Source organism: Mirounga angustirostris, unplaced genomic scaffold (genome assembly GCF_029215605.1).
Source record: "Mirounga angustirostris isolate CCGP_5_RB_7025 unplaced genomic scaffold, mMirAng1.0.hap1 SCAF_5, whole genome shotgun sequence".
Classification (NCBI taxonomy): Eukaryota; Metazoa; Chordata; class Mammalia; order Carnivora; family Phocidae; genus Mirounga; species Mirounga angustirostris.
In genome coordinates, this window is record NW_026991713.1 from 170,568,956 (window position 1) to 170,586,422 (window position 17,467).

The 17,467-nt window shown below is 58.8% G+C and overlaps 2 protein-coding genes across 2 annotated transcripts; one reads left to right on the forward strand and one right to left on the reverse strand.

The window, feature by feature from the left end:
* The first annotated feature begins 828 nt into the window (after window positions 1-828).
* Window positions 829-5,665, forward strand: METTL27 (methyltransferase like 27). The gene is given in 7 exon segments (XM_064593122.1): window positions 829-880; window positions 1,131-1,257; window positions 1,829-1,957; window positions 2,185-2,320; window positions 2,581-2,673; window positions 4,277-4,397; window positions 4,399-5,665. Coding segments are annotated over 6 exon segments (729 nt in total). The 5' UTR covers window positions 829-880; window positions 1,131-1,134; the 3' UTR covers window positions 4,526-5,665.
* Window positions 5,666-5,683: 18 nt separating this feature from the next.
* Window positions 5,684-7,335, reverse strand: CLDN4 (claudin 4). Its single transcript, XM_045875528.3, has one exon. The coding sequence runs from the start codon at window positions 7,104-7,106 to the stop codon at window positions 6,477-6,479; it is 630 nt and encodes a 209-aa protein (XP_045731484.1). The 5' UTR covers window positions 7,107-7,335; the 3' UTR covers window positions 5,684-6,476.
* Window positions 7,336-17,467: the final 10,132 nt, after the last annotated feature.

Consider the following 17,467-nt stretch of genomic DNA (forward strand, 5'->3'; position numbering starts at 1 on the left):
CGACAGGCTCCCAAACTCCTCCTGCCCAAACTTTGATCCCCAAAGGTTCTCTAGGCTAGTGCTTCTGAAACTTTAGGGGCACAGAAATCACGTGGAGAGTCTGTTTAAAGTAGATTTCTAGGGCCTCCCCACCCCTCTTGCAATCTGATTCTGATTCACTTGGTCTGGGGAGGGGCTCAGGAAGTTGCATTTCTAACCAGCTCCCCCTTAAGGGCGTCCCCTGGAGGAACCCAAGCTAAAGATGCTGGCACAGAGGTTGCAAGTTTGGGGACCGTACTTTGAGTAGCAAGGATCCCCGCTCTGTCCAATACGGAGGCCTCTAGCCACAGATGGCTATTTGAATTATTAAAACAAAATAAAGCTTAAAATTCAGTCCCTCGGTAGCACTAGCCACATTTCAGATGTTCAACTGCCCCATGTAGCTAGTGGCTACTCTATCGAACAGCGTCCAGTATCGAACATTTCCATCGCCACAGAAAGTTCTACTGGATGGCGTTGCCCAGACCAAGGGGACCGTTCTAAAAATGAAGCATGATCTTAGGTCCCCCTCTTGCCCATAAGATTTCAGAGGCTCTCACTTCCTAAAAGTAAAAGCATACAAAGGACGTCGAGAGCCGGGAGGGCACAGAGATGCTCCTAAACTGGGAAACCCTGAAAACGCTTCGGAGGAGTCCAGATCTTAGCAGACTAGAGAATGGCCAAGAACTTTGAGCTCATTGGATGATGGTGGAGGGGCGGTGCCAGCGCTTCCCTTTGATTGGGTACTTTCTCATAGCGGAAAGCCAATCATCGAGGGCGGTGGGGGCGGGGCCAGGCTCGGCCTTACAAGCCCCGCCCCGAGTTCCGGTGCTCTAAGCACGGCAGGGGGGTCGGATCGGCGGTGAGTTCTGACCCCCTACCTCCTTAGATCCCTCTGGTGCTGGAATCCGGCTCACCGCACTGGGAGTGGGGAGGTGCGGGCAGGTCCTCCCTCCCGCTGCCGGGAGCACCCTCCCCCCAGCCCTGAAGCCCACGTGTCCAGTCTCGCCCTGTGTGTACTGTCACCGCCTATGAAATGGCCTGGCGGGTGGAGGGTTGGGAATGGGAGGGATCGCAGTGGGCCTCGAGATACCCAGGCTGTGTCCCCACAGGAGGATGGCTCAGGAGGAGGGCCGGAGCCTGTCTGAGGCGCGGGCCCGGGTGGGGGTCTTACACGGCATCACCGACCTGGGTAACAAGCTGCACTTCTATAAGCGCTGGGCTCCGGACTATGACCAGGTAAACTGGCCAGGCTCCTCACCTCCACCTCTCTTGCTCGCCCAGCCTCAACTTTCCTATCTGTAAAGTGGGAAGAGTTAGCCTCGCATCACCCCAGGGTGGCTTGTGAGAATGAGGTGAGCCCCTGCAGTCCTGCCCCCTTCAAGGACTAGCCCTTCTTTGGCTCACCTACAGCAGCCCTGCCCTCTGGCTAGCCCCATGGCTCCACATTGGCAGCCCCTAGAAATCAGGAACCAAGACCTCCCCACCCTGGGACTGCAGCCCAGGCAGAGGGGCTGCCTGGAGGAGGTGCCTCTTGAGGGGTCACTATGGACTAAGGAGAGAGTGCTGCATTGGCCGGCAGAGCAGTTCCCAGCAGTGGGCTGTGCACTGACTCTCTAATGCTCGCCCTGGGCAGAGGAAAGCATCTCATGCTGGAGTCCCTACAGGGCTGGAGCCCTGCACACACACACACACACACACACAGACACACACACACACACAGCTTGACCTGGCTGACTCCTAGACAACCCCACATGGAGGTCCCCCAGTGGGGCAGTGGGTGTCCATCGGCTCAGCACTCTGTCCCCAGGATGTGGCCGCCCTGCAGTACCGTGCCCCACGCCTCGCAGTGGACTGCCTCACCCAAGCCCTTCCGGGCCCACCTCATGCTGCCCTGATCCTGGATGTGGCCTGTGGCACTGGCCTGGTGGCTGCCGAGGTGAGGCGTCCCTGGATCCCCTGCCCTCTCTTCAGCTCCCCATTTGTTCAAATCTCCTTTCACCCAGAATTTTGGCCCCAGAACTCTGCCTCCCCCCTCGGACTCACTGGTCCCAAATACTTGGACTGCATTTACAGCGGGGCCCACTGCCCTCCCCAGGTGCAGGGACCCAGCTGGGAGATGGCAAGTGTGAACTGTGACTGAGTCCCCGCCCCCCTCAATCTCAGCTGCAGGCTCGGGGCTTCCTCCAGCTGCATGGAGTGGACGGGAGCCCAGAGATGCTGGAACAGGCCCGAGCCCGTGGCTTCTACCAGCGCCTCAGCCTCTGCATTCTGGGCCAGGAGCCTCTGCCCAGTTCTGAAGGTACTTTCCTCCCACCTAGGCACCTTTCTCTTGCCCAGCCTCCATCCCCCTCCACAAGCCCCCTCCCCCACTGAGCCCCCCCAAAGCCTCACTGAGACCCTCTCTGAGCCCCTGTGAGCCCCTCTCTAGCACTCCACCCCATGATCTGATGTCAGCCAGGATGGGGCCACACCTGCCATAGCAGGCCTGGTCCCTCCTGCTGGGTATCATGAGGCCACGACAAAGACAGACCCCCACACACATCTCCACGGTCTGCATAGGGACCTTCGATGCAGTGCTGATAGTGGGTGCCCTCAGTGACGGCCAGGTGCCCTGCAGTGCCATACCTGAGCTTCTGCGAGTCACCAAGCCAGGTGAGGAGCGGCCTATCCAACCCGTGCACACGCCTTCCCCCTCACCGCGCGCACAGACACCAGCCTCAGAACCTCTCGGGCCAGGCGAGGGGCAGGGGCCTGCCCGGGGTCACACAGCCTAGCCTCCCATCCCAGCCACCGGCGGCCACCGGCAACAGACCCAGGCAAACGGGCGGGGCAGATGGGTAGCCAGCTGGCCTCTTAGCCGTCGGACAGCTCCCCTCTCCCCTCTGGCTCTGGCTCCTCGCCTCCAAGCAGTGGCAGGGCCCCAGCCCCCGTGGGATTGTGGCGGGCACTTTTTGTAAAGTCCCCATGTGGGTTCATGTGCAGCTGCGGATTCTGTTCACTGTGCTCTGACCTGTGCCTTGTGCCCGGCTGGGCTGCGCTCCTGGCCGCAGCTACACGCCCTGCCCTCTGCGCTTCCATCACCAACCCGCCGCACCCCAGGCCGGGGCCCGGGGAAGAGGGCCGGGCCACAGGGGAGCAGTCGGAGGAGAGCTGTGTTTCCGTGGGCCGGGCCGGGGAGTGAGGGCAGCCCACCCAGAAGGCGGTCATAGGCGGAAACAAGAAGTCAGGCAGACAGCCGCAGGAAGTCATGGGCAGAAAGGGGAATGGCGGAGCGGGAGGGTGGTGGGGCCCTGACTCGGCTGCGGGACAGGGTCAGCAAGCCCCAAAGGTGCCCCTGTTACAGCAAGACTGCATCTCCTCCCTGCCTCCCTCGCCCCCACTGGGCCCAGCAGGACCCGTGGCTAAGCCTGGGCAGGTCTGGGCAGGCTTTGGCCTCAGGGAACCGTGCAGGCTGACAGAAGTGGGGTCTTGAGTGGGGTCAGAGAGAACAGGAAGCTCCCATGAGAACCAGCCCAGCCTGTGCTCGTCAGGCCCCTCAGTTGGCCGGAGCCCCATCTGTCTGCCCACGTGGCACAGACTTCCCTGCTTTGGAGCCTTTCCTCCCATGGAGCCCCATCCACCCACCGCGCAGGGCCCTACTTCTCCTCACCGCTTCCTCCAGGAAGCCCTCCAGACACCATCTCTCCTACGTGTATCTGAGCCCACACTGGGCATGCTATAGGTGCCTGGAGAAGACCCGAAGGGATAGGTCATTTATTCATTCAGCCAGTGCTTAATGACTACGTAGTCCTTCCTGTGACCCCGGGGAATCAGCCCCACTCTGTAAGCTGGGCAAACAGGCTCAGAGAGGTGAGGGGACTTGCCCGAGGTCCAAAGTGCTTCCTTCCTGTGCCTCCAGACACAGCCTCATCCTCCGGCAGAAGAGGGGCTGGGTGAGCAGTGAGGACGGAGCCCCCCCTCCCCCCGTCCAGGGGATTAAGCCAAGAATTCCCAGGGTAAAGGACACTTGGGCCTGGAAGGGTGCATAGGAGGCTGTCAGGCTGAGGGCGCAGAAGGGTATTCTTGGGGCAGGAACGGTGAGCCCCCAAGGTGTGGAGGTGGGGAAAGGCTGGCCCGGGGACAAAGCTGAGAGGATATATGCCCTTGAGGATAGGAGTACAAAGGGACAACCTTCCCAGGAAGGGGTGGGCCTCGAGCCTGGAACCAAGGCTCCTGCCCCTCCCCCACCCACCTTCCCCCACCTCCCCCTCCCCAGGGGGGCTGGTGTGTCTGACCACCAGGACCAACCCATCCAACCTGCGCTACCAGGAGGCCCTGGAGGCCACGCTGGACGGGCTGGAGAAGGCCGGGGCATGGCAACGCCTGGTGGCCTGGCCCGTGGACCGGTGGGAACTGGCCACCTCCGAGCTTGAGGTGGGGCCTGGAACTTCGGACAGTGATGGCTTCATCTCTGGCATTGTCTACCTGTACCGGAAGCAGGATGTGGCCCAGGTGGAGGGAGTGAGGCCCAGTCCTCAGCCCCCCGCTGACCTCTGACCCTCCGTGTGACCTCAGCCAGGCCCATCCTTGGGCCTCCTCTGCTTCATCTGTAAAATGGGGCCCCTGTGCCAACCTTGCCCCTCAGGGAGTTCTGCCTATTAAATGAGTCCCAGAAGGGGTCGCAGGCCTCTGGCTCTGATTCTCTCCCCCAGGAAGGTGACATCTGTCCCTGAGAAGGACGGAAGTGAGAAGAGACGGAACAGAGAGGGCTCCCACCCCAGGCCGTCCCTGAGCCAAGCATGGTAGGGCCACAGATGTGACATTGTGACTCCTGCCATGGTGGCAGGTCCTCTCACCCCAACTGGAGGACCAGGAAACCCGTGCTCGTGCCTCTGGCCTTGACCAAATACTTTCACGTGCCCAGGATTCTCATTTCTAAAGAGAGTCCGAAAGCTCGGCTCCAGGTGTGTCTTGGAGGCTCATTAGGAAGGAGCCTTGGAGCTGGGCCTTCAGGACGAGCAGGATTCAGAGGGCTGGAGAAAGGGAAAAGGACATTCCAGACCCACAGCAGGGACAGCCTGGACCAAGGCCAGGACATGGGACCTGGAGGGCGAGCGGACCAGCCTGGCTTCCCAGACAAAGCGGGGACAAAGAGGGGGAGAGGGCAGGTGGCCCACTCCCCAGAGCTGAGTGTTCTTACCTGGCCTCCCTCCTGGGGTCCCCAACCCTTCACCACGGTTCAGGGCACACAACGTGTTTCCTATGTTTGGCTTCACCTTTTAACAAACGAAGGGTTTTGAGCAAGGTGATTCCAAAGGTGAGGGCCAGCTCTGATTTGTCACAATTCCTCAAAACCATTTTTTTTTTTAAAGATTTTATTTATTTATTTGTGAGAGAGAGAATGAGAGACAGAGCATGAGAGGGAAGAGGGTCAGAGGGAGAAGCAGACCCCCTGCCGAGCAGGGAGCCCGAAGCGGGACTCGATCCCAGGACTCCAGGATCATGACCTGAGCCGAAGGCAGTCGCTTAGCCAACTGAGCCACCCAGGCGCCCCCCATTTTTTTTTTTTTAAGTGTTCTTGTCCCGGCCACATCACAGTGGTCCTGCTCCTCGCCGACCCCCTGCCCAGGCTTCTAGCCCTGCCCTGCCCACCTTCATGGCTGAAATCAGAAACCACACGGTCTTCCTGTGCACAGGTCCCATTTATTGTAGAAAATAATAGTAATTACCATGACAAACAGATCTCAAGTTACAAAACAGAAACCACAGAGGAGGCAGGGAAAAGGCCCAGGACTTCCTGGGAGTGAAGGCCAGAGAGAGACCGCCCCCGGGCTGTCCCCAGGATGTCCAGTGACCTTGGCAGGGGTGGCGGATGTCGCAAGTCCCAAGAGTCCCGGGGTCCTGCTGCCGAGGCTGCTGAGATGGAGCCCTGAGGCTGCAGGGTGGGGGCAGGAAGGGGTGCGGGCTGCCTGGGCAGCCTCCATGGCCTCCTCCCCACCACTACCCAAACCAGTTTGTAGCATCTTCACCCCTCCCCTACAAACCCGTCTGTCAACTCCGTGTCAACTCTGGCTCCTCGGTCAGGTGGGTGAGCGAGGCCCCAGCCGATCTCCTGGCCGACACAGGCACGCGCAGGGCACGCACTCGGAGGCAGAGCCCAGGCAAAGTCAGGGCTGAGCTGTCCTGGCCAGCAGGAGCATGCTCCCCCCGCCCCCACCACACCTGTTACTTCTGCCCCCTCTCCTGTATCCCCCGGCCCTTCAGCGGAGGGTGGCACAGGAGTCTCTTTCTGTCCATCCTTGCTGGAGTAGAGGGGGCCTCAGGTCGGTGTCCAAGGGGGCTAGAAGGGGCTGAGGGCTGCCGGACCAATGGCCTGGCTCAGTCCCCGCTTGCCCAGCCCTGGGGCCAGCCTGGGCTCACGGGCTGCGCCTTCAGTCCAGGGAGGAACAAAGCCGGCGGGACAGAGCTGAGTCGCCTTACACGTAGTTGCTGGCTGGGGCGGAGCGGGCGGCGGAGTACTTGGCCGAGTAGGGCTTGTCGGTGCGGGGCGGGCAATTGCAGCAGAGGAGGGCCCCCCCCAGCAGCAGCAGGCCCGAGGCGGCCCAGCCGATGTAGAGAGAGGCACCCATCTCCCGCTTCTGGCCCGAGGCCACCAGCGGGTTGTAGAAATCCCGGATGATGGTGTTGGCCGTCCAGGACGCGGGCACCATGACCAGCAGGCCGGCCAGCAGGAACACCACGCCCGCCACAATCATGGTCTTGGCCTTGGCGCTCTCATCCTCCACGCAGTTGGTGCACTTGCCCCCCACCACGGAGAGCAGCACGCCCAGCACGGCCACGATGATGCAGATGACCATGAGGGCGCGGGCCGCCTGCAGGTCCTGCGGCAATGCCAGCAGCGAGTCGTACACCTTGCACTGCATCTGGCCGGTGCTCTGCACCACGCAGTTCATCCACAGGCCCTCCCAGATGGTCTGCGACGTGACGATGTTGCTGCCGATGAAGGCCGTCACGCGCCACATGGGCAGCGCGCAGCTCAGGATGGCGCCCAGCCAGCCCAGCACGGCCAGCGCGATGCCCATCACCTGCAGCCCCATGGAGGCCATGGCTCAGCGTCTGCGGGGCTCTAGGACCTGGAAGGCTGTGGGGGTCTGGCCCTGGGGGCTGTAGGAATCCAAGCGCGGAGGACAGACCCTCGGCGTCCACAGGGAAGACTTTCCCTTGGAGTCCACACACGTCAGATCAGCTCCCCAGCTCTCCGGAGTCAGGAGCCCAAGCCTGGCCAGTGCACCTAAACAGTTCCTTTCAGCCACGGGCTCTGCCCCCGATACCGGGAGCGGTTATATGGCTCTGCGATGGGGGCGGGAGCAGAGGGAGGGGTTTCAGTCCCTGGGTCCTGCCCCCTGACCAGTTTCTCTGGATTCCTGAACCCGGGCCAACAAAGGCACTTCAAGGCCTCAGCCCTGGGCCCCTGAGTCAGGATCCTGGAGAGCCAGTCTCGGGGGAAACTGCCCTCTCCCCCTGCCCCCGGGCCCGTTGCTGAGGTCAGCCTGGAGACAGACACTGAGTCACAGCTCCCAAGCACCTGGACGCATGGGGCGGGCAGCCCCAGCCACGGTCAGGTCCTGAACACCAGGATCCCTACACCTCAGGGCTCCCTCACTCCAGGCTTGGGTGGGCAGACAGGGTGGGGACCGTCAGGGAGAGGGTCTGAGGATGAAGTCCTGGGAATGTCAAAGAGCGGCTCCACCCTGATTACTGTATAGTCCCGTCCTTATCACCGTCCCCTCTGGCCCCATCACTACTATTCCGAGTCTCACCATCCGGGCACTTGCCTCCCCAGCGATTTTGGTGTGGGCTTGATGAGGGCGGTTTGGGGAACGAGGGGCTGGGGGACCAGGACTCCTGGGTCTGTCCCCTGCTATCTCCTCCCCCCTTCCCACCACCAGGCTTCCCAGCCCTGCCAGAGGAGGAGGTCTTTTGGCTGAAGAGAGAAGGAAGCCTGTCCCCCTGCCCCACTCCCCAACCAGGAGAGTTTCAGCCAGTTCCTTCTGGGGTTGAGGCCACTTGGCCTGAACTGAGTGGGGGAGGTCACTGAGAGCAAGCCATGGGCCAGGCCCTGGGAGCATAAGCCCAGCAGAAGACTGTTTACTCAGGGAAGACACACAGCGGTGGTCAGATAAAGCCAGGATGGGGGCAAAGTCCCATGAGACCTGGAAAGGGGAGAAAGAGCTCAGACTGGATGGAGGTGGGGCACTGGGGAGGGGGCTTAGGAGGGAAGAGGAGCCGCAGGGCACAACTCGGGGGGCGGGGGATGGGCTGTAGTCTCGGGTTATGTGCAGAGGGCACTAAGGGCAGGAATCACCACGAATGGGGCCCCTGGGAGTTGTGCAAGGCAGCAGGTCTGGGTGAAGGAGGACATTTGGGGAGAAGCAACATGGAGGACAAAGGGTACTGGAGCTGGGGAAATGCAGCTAGTTATAGGAACCTGGAGGAATCCAGTCTGACCAGACCCTGGGGTTGTGGGGGAGGGGCCAGAGAGAAAGGGCCAGAAACCTCTGCCCCAAAGATCACCCAGCCCCGGGATTGGCAAGGGCACTGGATGCCAGGCAGAGGGGTCCACACACCTTAGAAAGATGTCTCTGGAAACTGAATGGAGGTGAAAGAAAGCAGGGCAGGGTTTGGGGGGGTCTTTATGGGGGAGAGGGGTTGGGCCTCACTCATCCTGGCTAGATCAAGGGAACGCCTCACCCTCCACATGGTCCCCACCAACATGGCTCCCTGAGCTCACAGCATTGTCCAGCAACCAAGCCCGGCCCCCTGGGGTGGCCGCATGTCCTTGAGCTTGCTCCGGGAGAATCAGCAAGTGTGTGTGCTTTAGAGTGATTTAGGTTGGAGTCATCTGTGAGCCCTGAGCACACGGGAGGCCTCTGAGATCCCATGCGGATGGCCTGACAAATCACAGGGCCGGCTGGGACAATCCTGCATGGTGGGGAAGTCGAGGTCTTGCGTTGTGGGTGGCCCCTCTCTGAGGCTGGGGGCTCCCGGAGGACAGAAGCAGGGGTGCTCAATGAATGCTCAAGGCACTAAGGCAGAAGGCACTCTCCTGGTTCCCAAAGACCCTCCCCCACCTTCCCCTACACTTCCACCCCCCCTCCCACAGGCACACACACCAACACAAACAGGGATGGTTTCTGCCTGGACCACACCTCCCGGGTTTTCCTTACAAGGCTCGGAGGAACAGCACACGCGGACGCCTGCGGGCTCAACAACAGAGATAAGTACAATTCGAGATTGACAATAAGTGCTTTCCTGTGATGACCTCATCACAGTCTGCCCGAAAGTAAGTAGGGCAGGGACTCTTACAGCCTTGGTACAGATGGGTAAACCGAGGCCCAGAGAAGGCCGAGGGCTTGCCCAGGACGGGATGGGCACTCCATCATCAGAGCCTCCTTACTCAGGTGCCCCTCATCCATGGTCCCAGCGCTTCAGTAAGCTTTCTGAGTCCAGAAGTGGGTTGGCCAGGTGGCCAGACCCCCTCCCCGCCCCGCCCCTGCCAACTTCCTGCCCTTGTTTTCTTGTGACACAGCCAACTGGCACTGGAGGAATAGGAGTGGGGGAGGGGGCACACAGGCCCTAGAACTTTCCACCTGTGGCCCAAAGAAGTGACTAAGAAGCTGTCCTTCCCTGCCCAGTTCAGCCAAGCATATCACGGGTGGGGGAGGGGCTGAGCATAGGGGAAGGGCAGGTGCAGGGGGGGCCCAGGCGAAGGGCAGGCCCAGAGCAGGGGAGGTCTACGGGGAGCCTGGATGGGGCTATGGGCCCAGGTGTGCAGAAGGAACAGGAGGTCCCCCGACACCGTGAGCCGCTCTGCACATGAGTGGAGCTGGAGAAATATTTGTGGAGGCTTGACTTGGGCCAAGAGGCCCTGGCGGGGCCCCGCCCACCTGCTGCAGGAAAAACACCAGCAGAGACTGGACACTTTTCCTGCATGTGCTCTGGCTTCCGGAGCCTGCCGCTCCTAACAGCTTGAACAACATTTTACTGTGACATCTAATGGGTCTGCCATCCATCATCTTTGCCTCTGAGGTGAGCAGGGCTGGGTTGGCACTTACTTCCTCTTCTTTCTCCCAGTATTCACTGCCTAGTTTTATGCCGATAGAATTATTATCATACATGCTGGTTTTTTCAAGGACAGCCCTCTCCCCACATCTGTTCACCCATCCCTGCCCGCCTCAAAAGCCTCTTGCCAGCCATGTGACCTCGGAGAGGCCGGTTTCCCTCTCGGCCTCAACTTCCTTCTTTGTCAAATGAGGACATCGGTGCTCCTCCGCTCTCAAAGACAGCTGTCAAATGAGATGAGGCTGTGAAAATGCCTTGTCAGCTGGAAAGCGCACTACCAATGAGGACGAGGGAGCCACCCCTCGGCTCTGGTCCCCCTCCCACCGGGTGGGAGCTGGGACTCCTTAAGACTCCTCGTCCCCAGAGCCGTAGGAGCTCAGCCAAGCCTGGGATCACAACTCCCCACCCCACCCCCCCCACACACAAACCTTGTGACTTGTGTCCATTCCCCCGGCATCCCTAGGAAAAGGGCAGCTACAGTCTCCCACCCAAACCTAGCCATTCTGCTGCCTTCTGAGCCCAGAGCCTGTGTCCTTCTAGGGACTTCGCCCGGCCCACTGGACCCCTACCAGGACGGCCAGAAGAATCTCCATGGGCCAAGCAGACCCGGGTCCCGGGACCTTTCCTCCTTATTCCCTGGGAACAAGAAGACTAAGACCAGTGAGCTGGTGCCATCCCCCACCCCCCACCCCGCCCACACACCGAACGTAACATTTTGATCCTTATAAAATCAAGCAGATTTTTTTTAAGACAGAAAGGAAACAGCCTCACTCTCAGCTCAAAAATTGGTCTAGCTGAAAGTTGGTCCAAAACTATTTATTTCTGGGGCGCCTGGGTGGCTCAGTCGGTTAAGCGTCTGCCTTTGGCTTAGGTCATGATCCTGGGGTCCTGGGATGGAGCCCCCCATCGTGCTCCCTGCTCAGAGGGGAGCCTGCTTCTGCCTCTCCCCCTGGCTTATGCTCTCTCTAACAAATAAAATATGGTTTTAAAAAGCCATTTATTTCTGCAGAAGTTCACAAATTTCTCAGCCCACAGCCACAAGTTAAGATCCTGTTCTTTTTTTTTTAACTAGAGACAATGCCATTAAGTTCTAAGACGGTTAAATTCCAGTAAATAATCTGCAACGGAATTGTCACGGTCCTCGGTGAGTTTACACATTGTGTCACCAAGGTCACTTCAGAGCATCCCCCTGCGTTGTTCCAAGGCTTCCAGAACAGACCGGGGCCAGTGTGGACCGGCCGCCTCCTGCGTGGCTCTGGCTGCAACCGGGATTTCCCCAGGGTGGATCCCGCTCCGCTGGGAAGGCTGGGCCCCGGGCTGGCACTCTCAGAATCTGGGGGAGGACATGGTGGCCCCTTTGTGGCTCCCCTCTGAAATAACCCCAGCCTTCCCTGGGTCGAGTCCCAGTTCTAACACTACCCGTTCTGTGACATTGGGCAACGGCACTGAACTCTCTCAACTGATTTCCTCATCTGGGTAAGGAGGATGACGAGGCCTCCTTCCCAGGCTCTGGGAGTCTCAGGGAAGACACAGAGTCAGGGCCCAGGAGCTGGGCCCCCTGAGATTCTTCTGGCCACCCTGACCGGGGTCTGGTGGGCCCAGAGGAGAGGCCCCAGAAAGCCACAGTTGCTGGGCTCGGAAGTGGAGGTCCAGCCCCAAGCTGAGCAGGTCGCCCTTGGCCCTCAGCCTGGCAGCCCACACCAGTGGCCATCCTCCCCACTGGCTCGGGGTGGGGTAATGACAGGCCTGGCTGCATGGGAGGCCTGAGTGCCCAGCCTGGCCAGACCGGCTGAGCCTGTGCTGCCCCCAGGCTGGGCCACATGTGGGCTGGTGGGGGGGGTAGGTCGCAGTTCCAAGGAAGAGTAGCCGGGCTGGCCAACCCCAGCAGAAGGACAGGGATGGGTTCGGAGAGGGGGAGGGGCTTAGGGAGGGGCTGGGGGCCCCCCTGAGTGTGCTTGGTTAGAGAGAGGGTCAGATGCGGCTAGGATTCTGTGAGGGGGAGACTTACAGAGAGGACAGGACTGAGTGAGTTTTTAATTGCTTCCCATTAAATTTGTGCCTTGGATCCCAGCTTCAGGCTGGCGATTTCAAAGAGCCCCATATTTATGGGTGACCGTGGCCATCCTCACCATCCCACCCTGCTGTCCAGCCGTTCATAGACGGGCCACTCCCCTACTTCTCAGAAAAGTCCATCCCAGGCCCCAGGCATGAGACCTCCTTCCCACCCACCCCTGTCCCTCCCGCCCTGCGCCCCACCTTCTCACTTCAGGGCAGCCCCTGTCTCTGCTGGTTGTGTCTTCAATGTTCCAGAAGCAGTGGAAGGAGAGAACCTAAAGGCCAAGGGATCCTTGAGGACTCTAATCTGATGGAGGAGTTAATCCTGCCCAGCCCCACCCCTCCCCAGCCAGGGAACCTGCTTCCGCCAGACCCCTCCAGTCAGTTGGTCAGCAAATAGCTTTCCCAAAATACCTGACAGGGGCCAGGCACTAGGCTGAGGGCCTTAGCATTATGGGAAATCATTTTCTCTTACCACAAAACTATGTGGGGGTATCATCGTTCCCACTGTAGAGATGGGAAAACTGAGGCTCTGAGAACCGATGTGACATTCAGGGCCACCAGAATAATGACAAGACCAGGATTCACACCCAGCCCTGCCTGATTCTGGGGCTTGTCCTCTGCATCCACCCTCTCTCCTGCACTGGACTGGCCCAGGGCTGGCCATGGAGCTCAGTGGGGAATCTGGCTGGCACCTGCCCTCAAGGCCCCCAGATCTGAAGAGACAATTTCCTACACCAGAAAGGCCAGCTCTATGTGAACTCTGCAAAGGAAAGGGCCAGCTCCACCCGGGGCCCAGAGCAGGCTTCCTGGAGGAGGTGACAGGTGGAAGAGAGAGTTCTCCAAAAGGGGAAATGATGGGGGGGCGGGGGTGGAGGGCCTCTGTGGGGAGCCAACAGACGATGGAGCTGGGCTGGAAAGCAAGTTGGGCCTATCAGGGGAGGCCTTGAGTGCCGAGTCCAGGAGTCTGGGGGCACAGGGGAGCCAGAGACAGGCTTTGAGCAAGGGCAGGCCCAGCCAGCTGTGACTCATGGGTAGGTACCTGGGCCAGTGTGGCAGGTTAATTGGAGAATGAGAGACAGGACGGCTTCCCTGCTTTCAGGTGGATGAAGGAGCCTCAGGGCAGAGGAGACGGGGCTTCATGGGGGCCGGGGTGGGGGGTCATCTTGACCCAGGACCTGCCTGGACCCCCAGAGCAGCCCACTGGCCCTGGGCTAAGCTGGGCCGTGTCTCCAGTGGGCAGACCCAGGGGCTGGGGTCGTCCCAACCTGCTTCCTCCCCACCCCGCTGGTGGGAGCCTCCGAGGAGCCTGGAATCCAGCACCCTTGCCCTCCAAGCAGCCGAGGCAGGGCACACGCCTGCGGACAACAGAGCAGAGAAGCTGTTTCTGTTTCCATGACACACCGAGAGGGAGAGAGAAACCAGCAGGCTGACCTGGGGACTCCCAGGCTGGTTGCCAGTGAGTCAGCAGTGACAGGCCAGGAACAAAACATATCCAAAGTTTAGGGATCCTAAGTGGCATCACCCCAACCCCAGGTGACTCAGAGATCACATTACCCTTCCCTCCCGCTGCAGAGGCCCCCCAGGCCTGGCTTCTGAGCCTCTGGCCCCGATGGGGCAGACCCCACCCCCAGATCCTGACCCCTCGCCTCCTCGGGCCCCGTCAGTCCAGCTGCGAGATCTTCTTGGTCCTCCTGCCAGGTGCACCCACTGACCCAGCCCGGCCGGCAGCCTTTATTCCCCGTGGCTCCCAGCTCCGGATGGGTCTAGCTCCGAGGAAGGGCACCCAACCCGACCTGCCCCATCAGCTGGGGAGCGGGAGGAGGGGGAGAGCCTGGAGCAGCCACACTTGTGTTTAGGTTTGAACTTTTTTCTTTTTCAATGTTCTTTTTATGGCATGGCTTAACCTACCTGGTTTGAACTTCTGACGGGCGCCCGAGTACCCACCCGCAGCACTCAGTCATGCCTTTCCCTCCCACCGCACACCCCTGCTTCTCTCCAGAGTGGCTGGGGGAGCCTCAGGTGCCCGGGGGCGGGGGGGGGGGGGGCGGCTGGCCGGCCGCCACCAGGTGTCACCACCCTCCCTCCACGGCTCTCCCCACCCCGCGCAGCCTGCCCAGGCCTCGCCACCCAGGCAGTAGGAAGGTCCCCACAACACACCTGAGCGAGTTTCGTTTCTTTTCTTTCACTCACCTTATTCCAGCCTTTAGCATCTCCGCCAGCTGGCAGGAAATCCAACCTCGCTCCTTCCTGCAGCTCCTTCTTTACCCAGGGATCCTCTTGGTCCCAGGACACCCACGAGTCCCTCCTTGTCCCCTCAGCCATTGCCAGGCCCTGGCTGCCATGGAAACCTCCAGGCTCCAGGCCCAGTGGCTCCTCCAGGGCCTGGGGCTCAGTGGCCTCTCAGCTACACGGAGGAATCAGAAGTCACTGACCAGGAACCATATAGCCATCACCTAAAAGGTACCACCTTCTGTTCCTGGGAATAGCGCTGCCGGGCACATAGTAGGAGCACATGTAGGAGCTTTCCCTGTCACGGCCCATTCTCAAGTGGCCCACAGCCACCTAAGTCATGGCATCCCTAAAGGAGGCACCTCTTCCCTGTCCTTTTGGTCTGTCTCCACTCCAAAACACCAAACCCTGGCTCTTCTTGACCTTGGCCTCTACCTTGGGGTCAAGCTCAGGGAGAGCTGCTGCCTCAGCCCCGTCTCTCTTCCCACCCACCCCCCACACCAGCCACTGTCTCCCCAGCCTCCTTGCTGGCCTCTCTCAGGCCTCACCCTCCACACCAAGCGCACAGTGACCGTGAGACACACACTAGCCTTTTAGGCTTCCCCGGTGCCCCAAGTGAGCAAGATGACGTCCGCCTCCCGGAGCGGACCCTAAAGTCTACCCTAGTTCTAGCCCAGCCTGTCTCTCCTGCCACATATCCTAATGTCCTGATGTCCGCCGCGTCCGCCAGCCACTTGTCCCTTATCACCACGCTCTGCACACATCGTGTCCTTCTCAAGCCTCCTACCTTTGCACAGACTGGGGCCTCTGCCCGAGGAGCACGCTCATCATTTTGCCAGCACGGCAAAGCCCATCCCATCCTTCAAACCCCAGCTCTCAGGCCGCTCAGGGGCGACCCGTGGGCTCACCTACATGCTTGTGGTCACCCCCATCGGAGCACCTGCCAAGGTGCGCGTGGATGTGGCTTCTGCCGCCTGCCCCCCAACTAGGCGGGGTTTCCAGGTACTGCTCCCTGGCTCTCCCAAGGAGAGCCTGTGTGTGTCAGAACAGCCATTAAAGGCTAGTTCCTGGGGCACCTGGGTGGCTCGGTCGGTTAAGCATCTGCCTTCGGCTCAGGTCATGGTCCCAGGGTCCTGGGATCGAGCCCCGCATCGGGCTCCCTGCTCAGCAGGAAGCCTGCTTCTCCCTCTCCCACTCCCCCTGCTTGTGTTCCCTCTCTCGCTGTGTCTCTCTGTCAAATAAATAAATAAAATCTTAAAAAAATTAAAAAGGCTAATTCCTGAATTCTTAGTTATCACTGAACACAGGTGGAAAAAAAGAAGGCAGATATTACTAGAAATAAATGATTGGCTACATAAAGGGAGGAAAAGAAACAAATCTCCGGAGCAGAAAAGTTCCAAAAACTGAGCATAAAGGCTGTACCTTCATTAAGGGAAAGCATAACCCCTCGCCTCAAGTGTGGGCTGCAGTTACTTCCTTCCAAAGAGGACAGTACGGGAAGGGGGAGAAAAAGAGTAAATTTATAGTCAAGGAACCTGACAAACACTGCCTCAGCCAGGTAATCAAGATCAACATCAATAGCCAGAAACCATGTTGGTCGTATATTGCCTGGATGGTATGTGAAAAAAATAGCACTTTCCGGGGCGCCTGGGTGGCTCAGTCGGTTAATCGTCTGCCTTTGGCTCAGGTCATGATCCCAGGGGCCTGGATGGAGCCCCACGTGGGGCTCTCTGCTCAGCTGGGAGCCTGCTTCTCCCTCTCTCTCTCCCTCTGCCACTCCCCCTGCTTGTGCTCTAACTCTATGTCAAATAAATAAATAAAATCTTTTAAAAAAAAGCATTTTCTCTCTGTGATCTTGCTCCCCCCCACAAAATAATCCCAGTCTAATCATGAGAAAACATCAGAGAAATCCCAATAGAGGCGCATCTTACAAAATATCTGATGATCAGGACCCCTCAAAACTGTCAAGGTCACCAAAACCAAGGAAAGTCTGAGAAAGTGTCCCGCAGCCAAGAGAAGCCTAAGATAGGATGACCAGACACAAGGTATCCTGGATGGATCCTGGGGAAGAAAAAAGCCCTTAGAGGTAAAAACTGGAAATCAAAATAAAGTATGGGCCTTAGTTAATAACAATGTATCAATATTGGCTCATTAATTGAAACAAATATGCCATACTAATGCAAGATGTTAATAAACTGGAAAATTGGAATTAAAATAAAAATAATTAAAAAAACAATAGGAAAACTGGGTGTGAGGATTATACGGAAACTCTCTGTACTATTTTCTCAATTTCTCTGTAAATCTAAAACTGTTCCAAAAAATAAAGTCTATTTTGGGGTGCCTGGCTCAGTCAGAGCAGCATGTGACTCTTGATTTTAGGGTCGGGAGTTCAAGCCCCAGGTTGGGCGTGGAGCCTACTGAAAAAATAAATAAATAAAAATAAAGTCTATTTTAAAAAGAAAGTAGGAAAGCAAGCAAGCTAACTAGCTGAGCCCAAGCCCCACCTCCTTCAGGGAGCCTTCCTGGTTCCTGCTTGGGCAGTGAAGGGGCACTGAGGTTGCAAGCGGGCACGACTCAGTACTCAGTTCTGCTCATGTTCCAGAACCTCTCTAATGGGGAACGTCATGTTTTAGGAGATGCATGCTGAACTATGGGGCAGCCAACTGTCACAGTGTATTCGCCTCTCAGATGGGTCAGAAACAAAAAGTATGTGTGTGGGGAGGGGAGAGAGTGAGCAAATGGAGCAAAAGACTAGCAACTGGTGAACCTGGTGGATGGTGAGCGTGCATTGCACTCTTCTTGCAACTTTTCTGTAGGTTTTCAATTCTTCAAAATGAAAAATTCAGGGACCCAGCAGGAGGGTGGGTAGGAGGCACCCCCCTTCCAGGTAGGGGAAACCACAGGTGCAAAGGTGGTGAGATATGGGGGGGGTGGGGAGGGAGTAGAGGTCTGGAAGGCAGGAGGGGCAGAGAGTATGGGAAGACAGGCAGGTGGGTGAGGTGAGGGCCCCAGCAGCTAAGCAGGGGTGTGGGGTGGGGGTGCTGAGGTGCAGTCAGCA